Raw genomic sequence first — 18,804 nt, 5'->3', positions numbered from 1 at the left:
AAACTACATATACAATGGTTCAATCTGCGTAGAGGAGCCATCGTTGTCAAATGTCTTAATCGCTTGAGCTTAGATAGGATATGCAAAACACGTATTCTAGCGAGAATCGCTAACCAGCAGACTAAAGGATCAATTTGGTCATTTTGGGTATGAATACATACATGCAAGACATTCCCAATATGCCATGCTTTTGCCCCCCTTTTAAAGAAAAAGAAAAAAAACCCCATCAAAAATAATTCCATTCATTCTTTATCTAATTTAGATGAATAGTTTATTCTGAAGTAGCTTTGGTTTTCTTAGGAGCGGCACCACCTTCTCTGAAACCGTTTTTGAATCTTCGGTTAACATCTTTAAGGTGTGCGTGTCTACCGGTACCGCTGTTTGATATCGAATGAGGTTTTATTGTCAAGTTGATTGAGTAAGAAGGAATAGTTGTAATTCGGATCAGGTAAATAGATATGAGATAGATGTATAGTAATGATCAGTCAACATATTCTACCTGTCTCAAGTAAACAGGAAATTAAAACTCACGTTGTCTTTCTTCTCTTAGCTTTTAAACCCCAGTTGAATGATCTGAGTTTAGCAGCTGGGTAACCACATTGAGCACAGGCTAAAGGATGTTAACGACTATGTTAGTTGACCTTGTTCTTGCCTAGTCCTACATTCCTAATCCACTGCGTCCCTATCCTCCTCTGGTTGATGTAACTTTGATTGAGGTCTTCTCCGTTCCCTTAGTCCATTTGTTTTTCTGCACAACATACATCTTTCCCTCATCCTCCTATTTGATCCTCCAACTGAATCTCCCCTATGTAAAGATGATACCCACTGTGCTTTTGTTTGTGGAAAGATCTGTTACCACATCTTCTACAGAGAGTGTGGGATTTAGAGTGTCGTTTACCGCTATATGATTGAGACGTAATATTAGTATATATATAACTTTCAAGTAAAATGAGTAAATACATTGCAAAGGAATAACTTACAAAGAGGGGGTACCCTAATAGATTAAACGAGCGACCAGGTCAAAAATAGGTGAAGTTTTAAGACCTTCCGTCAGCTATTTATTCTATCCATGATAGATTTTAGAGATTTTTTTTGAATTATATACGTACTTTGGACTAACAAAAAGAAAACAAAATTAGCATTACTTCGTCTATCATTTGCGCCGCATGACAGCATATCGGTTCTAGATTTTGATGATGAGGACATACCATTTTAAAAGAATACCTTTTTTTGTTACTTGAGGGTTGAGAGAGAAGGGAAAAAACGCTATAAAGACTATTTTATTGAATATGTTAAAAGATGGTGAGAAGCGATACTACGGTAACGACGAACGACCAAAGTGCAAACGACCATGCAGAACACAGGGGTACAATGCATGAAAATTATCACCCAGTCTTAAATTGCCACACAAAAACGCCGAATAGGAATTTCGCCGGAATTTGGTAACCGTTATTGCTGCTATTGTGAAGTGATAAATTTGATAACGCTCCCTTCCAGATTGTGACAGTTCTAGCGGGACGAACTGAATATTGCCACATCAGGAGCGTCCATCACGTGGAAATGAATAGAACCTCCACTTGAATGAGACAGTTGTTTACAAAGAGAATTATCGGTCCACTTTACAGGAAATATTCAAGAGGTCCATGTTAGAAAGGCTATCCTACTCTTCTTACACTTCACGCAGATCCTTAAGGACTATAATCCCAGCTTAAGGCCAACTGCATCGTCGATCTATCAATACAGAACCCTCTACAAAGTGACTCGGAATACGACGCTATGTCTTCTCGTGAGTCTCCAGCTAGATTGGTTCTTCTGGACCAGTATCGGTAATGCCTTACACCGGCTAACCTACACTCTCAATCTTATCCTCAATCTCAACGATCTACCAACAGTACTTCCATCAGTACAATCAGGCTACCTACCTTACTTCCTACTACTTACTTCAGTAGCTGGTACCTACAATGCGGTACAGAATTACTTTATAGTCTGGCAAAGTAAGGAAATCTACTCGAGAAAAGCGGATGAGAGTGAGTCTGATGTCATGAACATTTCGTTACAGTGATATAGGCTCATATTTTCTGATATTTGATTCTGATTCTGTCCATTACAGTGACTTTACTTGCAGGTAGAATATTCGCTACTTGGACAGCAATGGCATCTATGATTAGAGGTGTAGCAGCTTATAACATCAATGATCCGATGTAAGTACTGAAGTCTCCTGTTGTTCTGTTCAAGATCATTTTAGCTCACTTTTATCATTTATCCTTCTTTTTCGTCTTGGTGCAAACAGAGCGTACAACTTGGTCATCGGTACATACGCTTTGGCAACATTTCACTTTATGTCAGAATGGTTAGTTTTCGGTTCAGTCAAACCAAATAGAGGTTCAGCAGGTCCTCTTGTGGTGGGATGTGAGTGATTTTGATCTCTTAATGTTATATCTAGAACATAACCTACGGAAGGGTCGTATGGCTAACGTATCATTTTTCCTCGCAGGGACTGGTTTGATATGGCTATTGACCCAAAGAGAAAGTTACCTGATCATACTATAAACAAGTCAGAAATGACGAGAGATAGAGAGAATTCTTCGCAAAATCAATATCACAAGATTGTGAATAATATGAAACTGTGTTATAATGTATTGTTAGGATTTAAGACGGCTGTGGATTTTGGCAAGGTCTGATTTATACTGCTCGGAGTAGAACGGATTGGTGGAATGGGTATATCTACAACATTTATAGTACATCATATAATGGCTAATGGATATTGGACTCTACATCTCGATTTGCTGTCTGATCACAATTTAGCTTTATTCCCAGCTTTACCCACTCTGTCGTAAAATTCTATTTCTTCTTGTGGAGGCAGATTGAGTTTTCTATATGATTGTGAATATTCCAGAACTTGATGATACGCTCCCCTCTACTCAAGATATTCATAAATTAGCAAGAATCCATTCAAATGTCTTTGGTTTTGGCTTTATTGTGTATGTGGAAGCAGAACTTCACAATTACATACCTTGATAGCACCCCAAGAACCAGCTGCAACTTTCCCACCATCTCTTATACCAACTTCTAATGCTTTGCCAACTACTTTATCCTGATCTACAATCTCATCAATTATTCCAATTTCTAATAATTCATTTTGCGTCCATCTCCTAGCTAATAATGTATCTCTGTGATGTTTTGGATTTGGTATACGTAAAGAAAGTAATGCGTTAAATGAATTTGGTAATGGTGAACCAAACTGAATCTGGAATTTGGTCGAATGATCAGATAAGATCAATATTCACCTATTTGTATCCAGCTTGTATGAGTGAGACTGTAAACCAACTCACTTCGTTCATACACAAAAAACCTTTACCGGAAGTTATGATTCTGTAATCGCAACATAAAGCTAATATCATACCGCCTGCAAAAGCTACAAGCGACGATCATTAACCAGTAAGCTTATTTTCAATAACAATGCCAATCTCGATCTGCGAGGTCGTCAGCTTACCATGACCATTTATAGCTGCTATAGTAAGTAGAGGGAAAGTGAGTAATCTCCAAGTAACAGGATCGAAGATCTCTATATATTGGAAGTTGAATAATCAATATATCAGTTCAGCTAACAGCGTCTTATCCGAAATAATAAGCAGAATTCTCCTATATCTACACGAAAAAAATATAAGACAGGAACTACAAAACTCACCTTCAAAGAAATTTTTGATTTTCAAACTTCTTTCCCAATCCAAACCATTACTAAAAAACTTTTCTTGATTACTAGTAACAATCAATGCACCTGAACCTTTACCTTTAAGATTTTCTCTATCTTTTGGATTTATCTTACCACCTCCATTCTCTCTCCATTCAAATTCGACTTGGTCTAAAGCTTTTGAGAATTCAATCAGTAGTTCAGGTGTTAATCTATTATCAGGTGGTGATGATAATGTTATTTGCCATACATTAAGATTTGGTTTAGTCACTTGGATATATTGGTATTTCATTTTCCTTCGTCCGCTTCTTTTGATTATGGTATCCTTATGAAATTGGAGGCAGAACCTAAGCTGGATCGACAAGTTATGTGACTAAATAATGACTTGATGAATTGCAACTATGGAGAATATCAATAAATATTCTTGGAAATGCAGATAGATACGTTGGAGATGTGGACAATGCATCCAACGTCCCGGTTAAGGAAATGAATGTTAACCGGTTGAATGATTATGTAATGCCCAAGTGGCAGAAATCAGACAGCTAATAGCTAACGATAATTGGAGTCATCCCAGTCATTGTCAGCGTAACTCTCTGACTAAACATGAGATGATTTGTCAGAATTGTCGACATGGTAACACCTTGGCAGATTGATGACACGTTAGGCATCAACGTACATATCCATTTAAAAGCGAAATCGGTATTCCTACCGAAATCAATCAACATCGTCAAGTATGCATCAAGCAACTGAAGCTCCCAATCCCAAATTTATAGCCTATATAAACGGTATAAAAATCAATTTTTATGTGATGGATCAATGCCAAAATGATCGGAGGTTGGTAGTTTGACAGTTTTCTTCAGTCCTAAGACTGAGATACCTCTTGAGTTATATGCGAGTCATATACAGGAACCCCTGGCTTCTTCAGTAGGTTTGGCTCATCTGCATCAAAGTCGACGAGCAGTAAGCCTAGTACGCTAGTCCGAACAATCACTGTATGCAGTGCGATCATTCTAACGGACTTTACACTGCATGATAAAACCAACAATGAGTATAGACTACAAAATAACGTCGGTTGCCATCGAAACAGTTACTCCAGGACAAGCAACGTTCCTGTTGCTGCCACCATATATAGACCAGAGCATAAATACCAAGACGGATCTGAATATTCGTACGATGTCCCTAGACGACCTGATTCTCTTCTTCGTTTCCGGCCTTAATCATTAGTTAGATGATGGAGATCTCCCTTCCATAACAAGCGCCACACTGCTGAAAGATCTGGAGAAGTTCTCGTCAGGCACGTTGATTTACTGATCTTGATTGAACCCTGGAAGTATGACTCATCTAAAATATACTCTAATCTTCATCTTGAGCTTGTCATTGATGACCATTTTTTCACTCGACTGCTCCAACGTCTCCCACGCATGGTTTCGATGGATATTTCTCGTGAATATAATGATTGAGGTATTTTACATGAGCTGAATGTGCCACGAATATCGACAAAACACAAGACTACCATATCCGGTTCATTTCGGAGGTTTTCTTCTTTTTTTTATAATGCTTCGCGTGACGTGAAAAAGAGATCTTCGGACTTTTCTTTTTCAGGGTTTCTCGCCTGGGTGTTTTCTGACTCCCTTGTTTTTACAAAGGAAACGTTTCGGTCGAGTCTTAAAGTCTGTTTTTGGTTACTCAAAACTCACCGTATATATATTAAATTATCTCCTTCTTGATGAAGAGATGGCTTACTTCGAAGATTCAATTTACTGCACGATGGTTTTGTTGTCACACCTTTTTCCTTCAACGTGTTAAACCCTTTTTATCCATCCCGAAGATCTGGGTCAGTCCTATACAGCAATTGAGGTAGATGACGATCATATATTCAGATCTTCACAGAAGCAAGATCAACAACGCCTGTTTGCCGATACCGAATTTATTTCCATCATTCCTTCTTCATCTTGTACCTGCTACAGTAACACTTGTCCGCGCTGTCTGGGCGCAGTTATAGAGGTCAACGAGGGTCATTGGGAATTACTTACTTAGTCGCATTTCGAGGTACTGTGCATTACATTATGACTCGTCACTCCCTTTTATACTGAGCTAGTAGTACTTGGTTCTTGATGTCAGATTTTGGTCATCTGGATCAGTTGTACTGTAGCAGTTCTTCGGAAATCGAAAATTTGGGTTTCGTTTCTGATGAGAAAGACACAAAAACCTTATAAAATGAATTGAGGAAGGCAGCACGGTGAAAGGGAAGAGAGAGAAAAACAAAGTTCAAATACCATTATAATGGTTAGATCGTGCCTAAAAAGGGAAAACAGCGGAGCTGATGATATTGCATTGTGAGAATTGAACACCTTTCGTATATTCCTTTCAATTTGCACCTTTTCTCTATGCGACTTCTCCAACAGCAGAAATAGCCAAGATACTATATTTGCTCATCACCTTGGCAGTTCCGGAAGCACTCTTGCAAATGGCTGATGATACCCCATAGAGTCGAGCGAAATGGTCAAAGCTCTCAATTTGGATAATCATGTATGCACAGGTGATGGTCTTCCTTATCACACCACAGCGTGTGCGGAGTGGATAATCCAATAATAGTTATTGTCGTTTAGTGAATACCTATATATAGCAAGGAGAAGCATCAAGAGAGAAGAAATAAAGGTGAGAGAAAAGGTAAAAACAAAAATGAATGGATATTACTTTGTTCCTGAAAAGAAATCCGATTCCGAAAAAAAAAAAGAGAGAAAAATAATAATATCTTCTGTTAGGGTAACAGAGAGAAGGTGGAAAATACAATCTTAAGTATCGGTTAAATCCTATATCTTATGTGATTGCATTTTTGCCCTGTATTTTCTGTCAAAACTTTCTCTAGCCCCACCTAAGGTAAAAGGTAAAAGGTATTTTCGAATCCGAAGTACCAAAAAAGAGGTACTCTAAGATGATTACTAAAAGACAAAAATGGGATTCATGTTTTCCTTTAATGAAATACAGATCGATTGTCTTAGCTTTAACTGATCGTCTGTTTTTGTACCATACTTTCATTGTTGTGTACTACTAGTAGTACATGATCAAATTGTTATCATTTCGACGTTATATCAATTTCACACCATCATAATTGTACAACATCATAAAACATATCAATTATATCTTATGGAAGAAATAAAATAAGATTCGGGGACAAATAGCGTATATTATAAATATTACTCAATCGATCACGCGTACACGTTCCCACTCATTATTGTACCAAATATACAACAATCTCAAACGATATAACATATCACAGATAACATCAAAATTATAAAGCTTAAATAGTCATCATCCTCACCACCCATTTTTATCGTCAAAATCATCAACTTCATTCCGAGCAACATATCAGGAAACAAACAAGGTACCCCCTTCGATCACAATCGAAGGTACACACACACACAACACCGAGGTAGGAAGCTTAGCTTTTCATCAGCATCAAATCCACAACAGGGTCAGTGTGAACATATTCAGGAATTATCACTCATACGCATTGACATCTACCATACAACATACAACTGGGACTGGACCTTTTTATACCAAGCTAAGGTTACACTTCTGCTTGGACTCTTGGACACTTGAGCACTTGGACTACCTTACCTGAAACGTATCATTTGTAATTTTCAACATTTCAAATCGAACCGAGGGAGAAGACGAATTCAACTATTTGTTTCTAAGTCACCTATCTCGGCGCGGTTGTAGGTTATTTACATTTGAATAGGGTAGAATAAAATAGACTAGAACAAAACATAAGACAGAAGGACGATCTTGGGCCATCAATTGAGAAACATTCACGTCAAGTAATACAGATAGATATACACAGACTAGTAAGCGTAATTCTAAATTAACTTAGTCCGCATATTGTTACCACCACCATTTATCCCTTGACAAGCATTACAACTTATTCCTCCCAAACACTCGACGTTGCCATCATTTCTTAATCACACAGTCTAGTCCCTAGCATTCTCCTTTAGATCAAATTTCCGCATCAATACCGTTCGTTGATAAACTATAATTCCATAACAACTAATCAATCATTGGTTTTTTAGGATACCCAGTGCCTGTCCCCAACATCCCCAACATGTCAGAACCACCGCGTCCTGGGACTAGTTCTGGTCGACCTTCCACTTCAACTGGAAGACGAGCTGGCCTAGGTAATAGTCGACGAAGACAGCCTACAGCAAGATTAGATACTGCTGCTTCAGGTATTAGTGCGGATGAGTTACCTGAGCAAGAGTTTTATAAAGAGGGAGACGAAGACGATGAGGACTTTGATGAAGAAGAGGAGGAAGAGGAGGATGAAGAAGTTTTTGCTTTTCACAGACCAGCAACTGCAGCTGTACCTGGTTTGGGAGCAATATCTGAGTACTCAACATCTGCACCACCTTCTAGTCATCTAACATCTGCACCACCTTCTAGTCATCTAACATCTGCACCAACAGAAGAATCACCAAACCCTTCAAGTGGACCTGAAGGAAGTCATCTCAATACACCAGGATTAAGTTATACACCACGTTCAATGTCAGTAGATGGGAAAGTACCTACACCTACAGGTGTAGTGGATGTTGGTGGACATTTACCTGAACTTACATATGATAAAGAAAATCCACCTCCATTCAGTGGTTTCCACAATCCGAACAATTCCTCCTTCGCTTTCACAATGTCATCGGCCGACGACTCTCATGGCCCGATTATAGCTAGAAAGTCAAGAAGACCTCATTCTGGTGCATCCCTCATAGATAGATTACAGCGTAGAAGAGGTTCTAGTGCCAGGACAGGAACAGCTACAACAAATTTCACCACTACTACCGATATGTCTAGGATATCAGAAGATTCCGGCCTATCTGAACCTGGTCTATCATATAGACCTACAACCTCAAATCGTAGAATGAAGTCATCAGCACCATTGATCTCGGAGAGTGATTTGACAAGTGAAGGTGGTCGAGGTTGGTCTAGAGGTAGTTATGGTATGACCGAAATGACGGGTGATATGACCATACCGGATGGTAAAACTACGTGGGGTGATGGTTTAGGTGGTCTACATAAAGAGGCTAGTGATAATGGAGAAGAAAGTTTAGGTGTACTGGATCCAGGTATGGTGGAAGAAGACAGTCCATATCCAGAAGTACGAGCTTCAGTTTCAAACATTGATGATCCTGACATGCCAGGTGAGTCAGCTCAGAAGCATAACAACCCTTGATCTATATGGATCGCCATCTAACGGTCATTCTTTTTCCTCAGCTCTCACATTGCGAGCATGGTTTTTGGGGATACTCTTCGTAATTCTTGGTTCCGGTATCAATACATTCTTTGTCTTCCGAACACCAGCACCTTACCTTTCTCCTCTAATTGTGCAGTGAGTCTCATTTCATGTCAACTCGACCTGAACTTCGCTGATTCTCTCATATAGAGTCGTCGCATATCCTGTCGGTAAATTCGCAGCCTGGTTACTTCCCATCAATACTTGGAAATTACCACGCTTTCTAGGGGGATCAGAAATATCCCTAAACCCTGGTCCATTCAATATCAAAGAACATACAATCATAGTAATGATGGCCAATGTAGCTATTGGACCAGCATATGCTATATACGCAACTGTTTCAAGTGAATTATGGTACAAGCATAAATTCGGTTATGGTTTTGACATTATGATAATTTTAGCAACTCAACTTACCGGATTCACAATGGCCGGTCTATGTAGACGATTTGTCGTATGGCCAGCTTCGATGATATGGCCTGGAAACTTGGTTGTCACCACCAACTTGAATACTCTACATGCAGAGGAAGATGGTTTCCAAGGTGGTATGAGTAGATTCAAATTCCTTGTCATCTGTATGGGTGGTGCATTCGCCTACTACTTCTTCCCCGGTAAGCTCAATCCTTCATAACGCAGATGAGGTCACTGCTAATTGACGAGTTCACAGGTTTCCTGTTCACTGCCTTGTCATACTTTTCTTACGCTTGTTGGATCGCCCCCAAAAACAAGGTCGTCAATGAGTTGTTTGGTGTTTCAACTGGTCTCGGCATGGGTGTTCTTACCTTTGATTGGACTCAGATAACTTGGGTCGGTTCTCCTTTGACCACTCCCTGGTGGGCTGAGGTAAATGTTGGTGTTGGCTTCATATTCTTTTTCTGGATCTTGGTCCCAATCATGTACTATACCAATGTAAGTAACACCAGGCAACGATTGCTAGAATCAAGTATGCTAACTTTTGTCATCAGGTTTGGGAATTCGCTTATCTCCCTGTCAACGTTATTCAAGCAGCAGATCGTTTCAGTTCAGAATACGATATTTTCAATATCCTCACAGACGATTTGCGATTAAACGAAACCGCTTATGCGCTATATTCACCGGTCTATTTATCTGCAACATTCTCAATGACTTTCATGATGGCTTTCGCTTTAGCTACTGGATTATTAGTACATACAGCACTGTATCATGGTCCCAGAATCTACAGAGCCATGATCAACGTCAAGACAGAAGCGGATGATATACATATGAAGTTAATGAAACACTATCCTGAAGTTCCCGATTGGTGGTTCTTAGCTTTATTCGCTGTTGTTTTTACTTTAGCGGTAACAGCTTTGGAGGTCTATCATACAGAATTACCCGTATGGGGATATATTGTAGCCATAGCTATACCTTTCGTTTACATCATTCCTTCAGCTTTTATCTACGCTATGACATCTCAACAACCTGCAATGAACCTTTTAGCCGAATTGATTCCTGGTTATATGTTCCAAGGTCAACCTATCCCTGGTATGGTGAGTGATCAATTTTACTTAATCGTTGTTCATACTTCACCATGAGGTGTTAGCTAACCCTTTTTGTTTGCGATCTAACCATAGTTATGTAAAGTGTTTACTGTTCAAACGGTAGTAGCTGGATTAGCATTCATTCAGGATCAAAAGTTAGGGCATTATATGAAAATTCCACCAAGAGCAACTTTTGTAGCTCAAATAACAGCAACCGTCATAGCTTGTTTCATTCAAAGTGCAACTAAAGAACTTATGTTTGCTAAGATTCCTGATATATGTGCGGCCGGACAAAAATCTCTCTTAACATGCGCTTCAACCAAAGTCTTCTTCACTTCTTCTATTATTTGGTAAGTGCCCATACATGCCATTATGCTATACCGACGAACCGATGCTGACCCTTTTTTTCGTTTACTCCAGGGGATTAATTGGACCGGAAAGATTATTCAGTAAAGGCTCATTGTATTACCCACAAACATATGCTTTGATTGCTGGTGCAATCATACCAATACCATTCTGGTTATGGGTTAGAAAATATCCTAAATCAATTTTCAGAAATTTGAATTTCCCTATCATTTTTAGTGGAGCTTTATTCATCCCACCTGCAACAGGTGTTAATTATTCAAGTTGGTTGTTAACTGGTTTCATCTTCCAATTTTGGGTAAGAAGGAAGAAATTTGCTTGGTGGTCCAAAGTGAGTACGATTGAAGAAATGATATCTTCGTTGAAAATGCTTTTGACGCTAATATTCATTTCACTCTCACCAGTACAATTACGTCTTGTCAGCTGCTTTAGATATCGGTACAGCTCTTTCTGCAATTGCAATTTTCCTTTTCTTGGGTTTGCCTGGTGCTTCAGTGAATTGGTGGGGTAATACTGTATATCAGAAGAGTGAGTTATGGAGTCTCTACCATTACCATTGTCAAGAAGACAATTTAGCTGATAAATATGTTAATGTCGTAGCTGCCGATTGGGATGGTATTGGGGCCGCTTATTTGGATGCTCCAGCTACAGGTTTTGGACCGGATACATGGAAAATATAGATGATTTCAAATTTGCTTATTTTGGACTATGGGAGATTGCTTGTATATATATATGATTGATACTCGTTTCAATTTTCTTGGTCATTTATTTCGTCCTCGGCGCAGGACTATAAAATTCTAATTCTTGATGATAATCGATTCCGATTTTGTAAAGTATAATTTCGCAGAACCACATGTATATTATGTTCATAGGCAGGTAAGGTAGGAAGGACTTTTTATACGGTACCAGTAATTCATATAGATATCGTATACTTATATGCAGTAATCAATCCTGTTCTACCTATCGTCTAAAATGGATTGCGTATTGAATATCGTATATATTCCATCAAATCTATCTGTCCGTTCTAGTATCTCGATCTAAAAACTGTCCGTAAGGGAAAGGTAAAAAAGAAATGGGTACGATCATCGTTCACAGTATCTGTGGGAAACCTGGTCATATTACATTCTAAGTAATATTAGTAGAATATCCAATTAAGAAAAATAAATAGGAGACCTCTACTTACTTGAAGAATTGATGATATAGAATAGCCAAGAAGTCGTCAACAACTCGAGAATCTCACCACGCAGGAGCTAAAGATCCACAGCTATAAATTAGCCACACGCGAATGTCTAACTGATTTCTCGCCCCAAAATTTCCATTCATGGTGGTTATCTGTACGTATAATGTAGTGTAGGTATTTTACCATGAGAGCTTACCCATCATTGCACCCCATCTTTGGGATTTGACAATCACTTCAGGTTCTGTAGCTAGTGCCGGTGCCGATGCCGGAGCTGGTTTTGGTTTATCATCAACTTCAGATTTGACTACAGGTATAGGAGTGGCAATTGAAAACGTTGTTATGAGTAGTAGTATGGGTAATATGATAGATGAAATGTACATTTTCTGTAAAGTTTCGTATGAGCGATATGTTGGTTTTATGAAGAGGATGAGTTACAATAAAATTCTGTTATTTGTTGAAGAAACCTTGCTTTTTCTTTGGAAAAAGATCTTACGGAGAGGCTCAATTTGAAAAAACTTGGGAAATCACCATCTATATATACATAATACATTACAACTCAGTGAAGTAGTATTGAAAGTTGATACACCAAACAGATTTTATGAATTCACATACTGTATCTGGCATTGTCAATTTTCCTGTCTCGTGAGATATTTGCATACTCATTCCCTTGATTTGTGTGTGTACTTTACATTATCATCATCAATTCACATAATAACATGAGGCTCATCTAAGGAATTGGTTTTTTCTCAGAAATAGATCATATTCAATCAATGGATTTGGTGAATACTCTGTGAAGTAATTCATTTCCTCCTTGATTTTGATTTTGATTTTGATATTTGATGGTGTTTTTTTTGGGAGAGGCAATCAAAAGGTAAAATTAGCCTGAAAAGTCTGATACCCCATAATGTCCCTTATGATAGATGTCGCGTTAGTCGAGTATGTATCAAGAGAGCAAGCCCCCCCCTCTCCGCCAGGATTCGAGGTGGATGTACAGATGGAATCTAACGATTCTACAACATCTTGCCTATGGGATAAAAATATAGCTTGAGCAAATCAAGATTAGACTGTACGTTATACTAGTACAGCAAATCACAGAAATAGTCGAAACCCTGATCATCCCTACAACTAGCTAGAATGATAATGGATATTCAATCAAATCACCCATCAACTCCTGGATCTGTATTCGAAATACCAAGCAAGAGTAACAATTTGATGTTGACACGTTCTCTCTATGATGTCTGAAGATCAAGCTTAAATGCTGTAATTATCTGATCTACCAAGAATATCACCTGTGAGAAAAAAATCTCATCAGGTTTCTAGAAACCTTTGGTTCGAGTTGTCTGAATGATAATTCATATATACGTCCAAACGTAATTGGCATATTACAAAAATGGTGAGGCTTTAGGTTTATACCTCATGGCAGGCAATCTTTCAACCACGCTGATCACAAATTGATAGGAACGATGGTACCTTTTACTAGCAATTCTCAGGTTCACAGAGAGTCAAAGCAAATCAAGAAACGAGGATACTATGCTTGATTTCTCATAGGGCGCATATTGATCGAAAGATAGGAGATTGATTCTAACCCATTCAATGTTGGTCTTTTGATGCGTGTTCTGCAATACTCTGATTGATCACATCAGACGTGTCGAGAAATCTTTGAAGGTGAACCTCAATTTCCGACTGCATCGGATCCAAAACCTTATATCATACACCGCATTCAGGTCTTATTTTGGGTAGGTTGATTGTACCTGATTCATTTGATCGATGATCTTGCAACTCAGTTACGTTATTTCATCATTTCTTCATGATCAAGAATACTTAATCCCTCAAGTAGATATCAAAGAGCGAATGTATAAGATAGAATTTCATTCTTCATCAACATCAAAACATGAAGACATCAAAACATGAAGCTGTTGATCGGAATGCTTATTGCGAATTCCAGAATTCGCTCTCTAGTTGATATGTGATTTAGACAAAATTACTGAATACCGTTATTATATTCCTGCTCCATCAGTATGCCACATGTAGAAATAGTTGAATAAGGATCAAGTATATGATCGTACATCACGTTTCTTCGAGTTGAGCTATCATACTCCTGGAGCATTCGATGTATTCTCGTATTTCTCTATCAAACCCCTCAGCTTGCCTACGGATACACCTTCCTTTCTAACCTTTCCTTCAACTGTGGCATCGACTTTGGTGATTGAACTAAGAGGTAACGTCGCATTGCGGTGAGCTAACGTAGTATCGATCGATGCGATACCTGGTGAAGCGCGCCGAGTATTGGTCAGGACCATATTTGGAGGCAACGAATGTCTTTTCTTTCTGTTTTGTTCTTCAAGTACTGTTGGCTTAGAGTCCGTTGTGGATGGAGGAATTGCGGTAGTTTTAGCCTCGAAAAGCTGTTTAGCGGAAGTCACTCTGCCTCCACGTCCACCTCGAGCCGACTTTTTAGGATTTGAACTTATTTCAGTGCTCGATGGGATAGAAAGTGCATCGCTTCTCTGTGTACAAGGCGAAAAACGCATGATCAGTTATCGATCATGGTAATATCACCGGATCTGAACAGTTTGACACAGGATATCAGGAATCACAAGCTTACCTTTTTACTTTCCGCCATATTGTCAGATGTCTCTTGCTTATCAGATTCAGTGATACTACTGAATGAACTTCTAGTCTCGCTTGATCTATGTTCTCCAGCCTTATACAATGTTGCATCTGCTGATGCTTCGCTCGATCGACTCTCCTCGTCAAAGACATTCAGGGCTTGATGTTTGTTATCGCTTCCTCTCCTTGATGATCTTCGTTTAACAATGTCGGGTCGTTTAGACTGTTTCTCTATTCTTTCTTTATCGCCAATCGTTGTTTCTTCAGAGGATTTGGTTGGTATTTCATTCGCCATGCTGTTATCTTCCTGGCTAGGCGGATTTATGGTTTCCGCAGTTGCTTGAGTATCGAAATATGATTCTGGAGAGGTATGCATGACAGATTTCGGTGATAAAATGCTCTGCGAGTTTGTCAAGACAGCTTTGATTGATTTAGTTGTAGGAGTAGAATTAACACGTTTTTCATCGGTGGTTGGTGAATTCGATATCGATATAGGGGGAGTCGTAGAGGTTTGCAATTGGTGTTGATCAGCGTGGACAGCTGGACTTTCCCGTTGTAACTGATTTGGAGATGTTTGCTGTTGTATAGCTAGAACATTTTGAAAACCAGGTGTATTGGCGTAATTGACAGGTATTGCAGGTGGATGACTTCCCGATCTGGTGCCTTCCTGTACGGGACTAACACTTCCCCCTCTACTTTTACTAGTTTCCCTTAGATGCCTTGGAGTCTTTGTTGCTAAACTTTCGCTTTCCTCCGTGACATCGTATATAGTCCAGGCAGGTTGACGATAGTCACTAACTTCAAACGATGTATACTTCTGTACTGTTGGATGATGTTGCTGTTGCGGTGAAAATCGATGGTTGAACTTCCCAATCATGAACGGGTTTGGTCCACTATTATCTGGTAAGGCAGATATACTATGTCTTGACTGATGATATTTTGGTCGACTGCTTTCCGCATTAGGCAAAAAGGGGACTGTGAAGCTATTGGTATTTGAAGGAGAAGTAGGTGATGATATAACATCCTTCACAGCTTTGAATGGCGCTGACCACCTTCTTTGAGCACGAGGTATGCGAGGTGTCGATTCTTCTAACCTTCTCAGTTCAGTTTGATATGTTTGATGTTGTAACCACATATCTGCTGATAGTGAATTAGAATGCAAAATATGAATCAGCAGAATTGCGGTTCTACCGGGTAGACATAACCAGGTCAGCTCCGTGCATCATTTATGAGGAAAAAGAGAAGATGCGTCTTACGCTATCGCTTGTCGAGATGACGCAAGCGGTATATCCACTCTAATCAAGATATCTACCTGAATGATTGAAGATTTCGTGTGATAAACAGTGCGAACACCTTCTGGTATTCGAAAATCGAGGTTCAAACGATTTTCGCTAAAAGGCGGGGTGAGATATCGATATTCTAGGAACTCAACCAGTAATTAGTCGTTCTATTTGTTAATATCCTGTATGGTAGTTGTACAGAGAGGGGGACCAACTCACCCGAATAAACCTTCTCAAATGCTACATGTTGCATAAATACCTCTTTTCCATCAGACTTCAATACCGTAATTCGCTGGATGACGTTCAGGAAAGGTGATAAGGTCTAAATTCAAGTACTGTCAATGATACTTCTACTTTTACCGACACAGTAAAATTTGGAAAGAATACGTTGTTCATAGCGATGATTCGCGACTCACCGACAATCTAGTATGATTTTTGACTGTAAGCCCTACTCTACTATTCGATCCCTCTGTCATCCAACCATTGACACTCTCAATCTCTAGATACGCCGTACCCCCACCTTCATCCTGCCTACAGTCCGCCTGACCTATCCTTCTTTGAATACCTTCATCGATATATACATCTAAGTTTTCTATTTGTGGGATTATGTCGATATCAGTCGATGTATGCAAGATTGATCTCATACCAGGAAAGTCGTGTATATAGACGCGCGCATGTAAAGTGTAAGATATAAGGGCAGAAGGTGTATTGAATGAAGTTGGTAGTGTATCAGGTAAAGTAATCTTGACGGGGAATTGCGTGGTTCTGTTAACGGCTTTAGCAAATAAATCGTACGGTCTTGGTGATATTACTTACCCTTTACGAGCAGGATAGTAACCGATCGGCAAATCTGATATTATTATACTATCTGTACAAGCATTGGACATTGGCAAATCTGGTCCTGTAATTAAACATCAGTCAGCCAGGATAACTCTGAGCGGATTGAGAAGGATCTAGGCGACGGGTCTGAGATCTTACCTTGAAATTCTAATAGGTCTTGCCAGAATATATTTTGTGTTATATCATTTTGAAATTTCACATCTATCCGAACTTTGGATCAGTATCAAATCCTACTGTAGAGATCATATATATGAAAGTAAGTCATCAACTCACTTTCTCTTCCTATTATTTCCACTTCGATTTTACCTAAACTCAAGATAAACCCAGCAGAACATACAAGCTGTAATGTTCCTATAATTTCCTCTCCTACCTGAAAGACAGGTCGCTGTATATCTTTCTCGACATGGCCTGAAGTATCAAGTTGAGGCAGTTTTATCGATATCGATAAATGCGGATGGTCATTTATGGTATGCGGTAATTCGGGTCGTGACATGTTTGACCTATAGACCAAGTAGGAAATAAGAAGGACCAAGCTTACTTCACAAGTGAGCTATAACCCTTCCATCCTGTCAAACAATTAGTGAAAAGATTTGAACGTAATACCATTATCATGTCAGTGCATAGAGTTGTGAAAACGTAAAAACTAGCTGATGGATTTTCATGTTTACTGATGAGGCTGTGATATGTCTGATTGCTGCTCGAATTCAACTACTATCTTTAATAAACGGTAACTCGGATCACACACTCTCGACTTTGTCAGAGTGCAGGACTACATCACTGTTTCATGTTTGTGTAATGTATTCTGTATTGTTGAAACGGGTGTGCATTGACCACGATCATGAAGGCATTTTTACCCAATGATTGCCGAATGCTAGTGCTTGGTAAAGATGAGCGAAAGTACTACCTTGTAGTTGTAGTGGTTTGTTGGTATCAAACAGTTGATGGCAGTACTGCTATTCCAGCATTCGACATCCAACATCATACCTAACTCCAATGTGTCGTTCGGCTGCTGTCGGAGTGTAACAAAGTGTGATCCGTGCACGATGTTGCTAGATGAAGCATTCCGAGCATGAGTTTGCGCACAACCGGAATATCCGCGAGTGGATTTTGTTGCAGAAATTATGAGTAAAATAATGATTGACTACGTGATGTCGACAAAGACGTACCTATCCCGTTCAATATCGTTGCTATCATGGCATGCATTATGATGTTATACTGCTTTGAGCATGTTGAAGAACATGAGATTGTGGAGACACATATGATAATAAGGTGTGTGATACATACAAAGAAATGGTGGAGGCTTATTCAGGAACCCGCATTTTATTTTTGGGTGTAACTTTTCATAAAAGCGGAGTGGCTTTTTGTTGAGATGTTTCGTTAAGAAGTTACATACTTATGTACAGTATATGCTTTTTGGGTTTGTATGTAGTTTGAGCTATCTAAAATATGTTTGGGAACTCACTTTATCTACGCCTTGGCTTAGCCGATACCACTCTTTATTGTTATGAAAGCATTAGTATGTTTGGTATGTACAAGATGTAGATGAACAAGGCATTCACCAGTTTGTCAAGAGACATCTAGAGCGATGAAGTTAGGTTTTGATCTGGGTAAAATGTAATTTGCAAAATCAAGAAACGAGATGGCGATTGCTGCGTTGATCTAAAATGCTACTACAAGACGGTCCCAAAGTATCAACGCTGCGTCGCTGACCTGGGGGTCAATGAGCCGAATGACATTCACGATGCGAAATCATTCTCCAGCTTATCCAAGACCCAACTTGACCAGTATGTACGCAATCTCTCAAGAGGCACCACCTGTCTACGGTATAGATCGTATGGATCATTGTAAGAATTGACAATGCTAACGGCGATTACGCTCGTTATTTGCGGTCAGTTTTTCTATATGTGACGGAATTTATGGTTCAGAGTTCGTACGAGCGCTCATTCGAGCTATTATTAACAGGATGGTCCGGAATATCCGCTAAAATAGCAGTAATATATGTGATACATTTGGGGAACTTTATTATCGTTAATATTGATAGCCGGTTGACCATTGTATATGTA

At 39.2% G+C, this 18,804-nt stretch overlaps 5 protein-coding genes across 5 annotated transcripts; 2 read left to right on the top strand and 3 right to left on the bottom strand.

Moving 5' to 3' along the window:
- Positions 1-271: 271 nt before the first annotated feature.
- L201_003024 (60S ribosomal protein L37) lies at positions 272-962 on the bottom strand (the record flags this gene model as incomplete). The annotated part of the gene is made up of 3 exons (XM_066218786.1): positions 272-377; positions 532-610; positions 827-962. 3 exons carry the CDS (start codon positions 960-962, stop codon positions 272-274), a joined length of 321 nt encoding a protein of 106 aa, XP_066074883.1.
- An 814-nt stretch (positions 963-1,776) lies between these two features.
- On the top strand, positions 1,777-2,550 carry L201_003023 (uncharacterized protein; the record flags this gene model as incomplete). Its single annotated transcript, XM_066218785.1, has 5 exons — positions 1,777-1,786; positions 1,893-2,027; positions 2,111-2,201; positions 2,291-2,409; positions 2,495-2,550. 5 exons carry the CDS (start codon positions 1,777-1,779, stop codon positions 2,548-2,550), a joined length of 411 nt encoding a protein of 136 aa, XP_066074882.1.
- A 244-nt stretch (positions 2,551-2,794) lies between these two features.
- Positions 2,795-3,983, bottom strand: L201_003022 (uncharacterized protein; the record flags this gene model as incomplete). Its single annotated transcript, XM_066218784.1, has 5 exons — positions 2,795-2,917; positions 3,014-3,247; positions 3,333-3,415; positions 3,494-3,565; positions 3,689-3,983. 5 exons carry the CDS (start codon positions 3,981-3,983, stop codon positions 2,795-2,797), a joined length of 807 nt encoding a protein of 268 aa, XP_066074881.1.
- A 3,810-nt stretch (positions 3,984-7,793) lies between these two features.
- L201_003021 (OPT family small oligopeptide transporter) lies at positions 7,794-11,511 on the top strand (the record flags this gene model as incomplete). Its single annotated transcript, XM_066218783.1, has 9 exons — positions 7,794-8,880; positions 8,954-9,068; positions 9,123-9,580; positions 9,637-9,878; positions 9,935-10,477; positions 10,562-10,818; positions 10,889-11,162; positions 11,236-11,359; positions 11,432-11,511. The coding sequence occupies 9 exons, from the start codon at positions 7,794-7,796 to the stop codon at positions 11,509-11,511; spliced, it is 3,180 nt and encodes a 1,059-aa protein (XP_066074880.1).
- A 2,590-nt stretch (positions 11,512-14,101) lies between these two features.
- Positions 14,102-17,234, bottom strand: L201_003020 (uncharacterized protein; the record flags this gene model as incomplete). The annotated part of the gene is made up of 7 exons (XM_066218782.1): positions 14,102-14,518; positions 14,617-15,761; positions 16,121-16,223; positions 16,318-16,666; positions 16,718-16,802; positions 16,880-16,942; positions 17,015-17,234. The coding sequence occupies 7 exons, from the start codon at positions 17,232-17,234 to the stop codon at positions 14,102-14,104; spliced, it is 2,382 nt and encodes a 793-aa protein (XP_066074879.1).
- Between the last annotated feature and the right edge of the window lie 1,570 nt (positions 17,235-18,804).

The sequence above is a fragment of the Kwoniella dendrophila genome, chromosome 3, assembly GCF_036810415.1.
Source record: "Kwoniella dendrophila CBS 6074 chromosome 3, complete sequence".
Taxonomy (NCBI): Eukaryota; Fungi; Basidiomycota; class Tremellomycetes; order Tremellales; family Cryptococcaceae; genus Kwoniella; species Kwoniella dendrophila.
The sequence above is the reverse complement of the archived record's forward strand: the minus strand, read 5'-3'. Positions and strand labels throughout refer to the sequence as shown.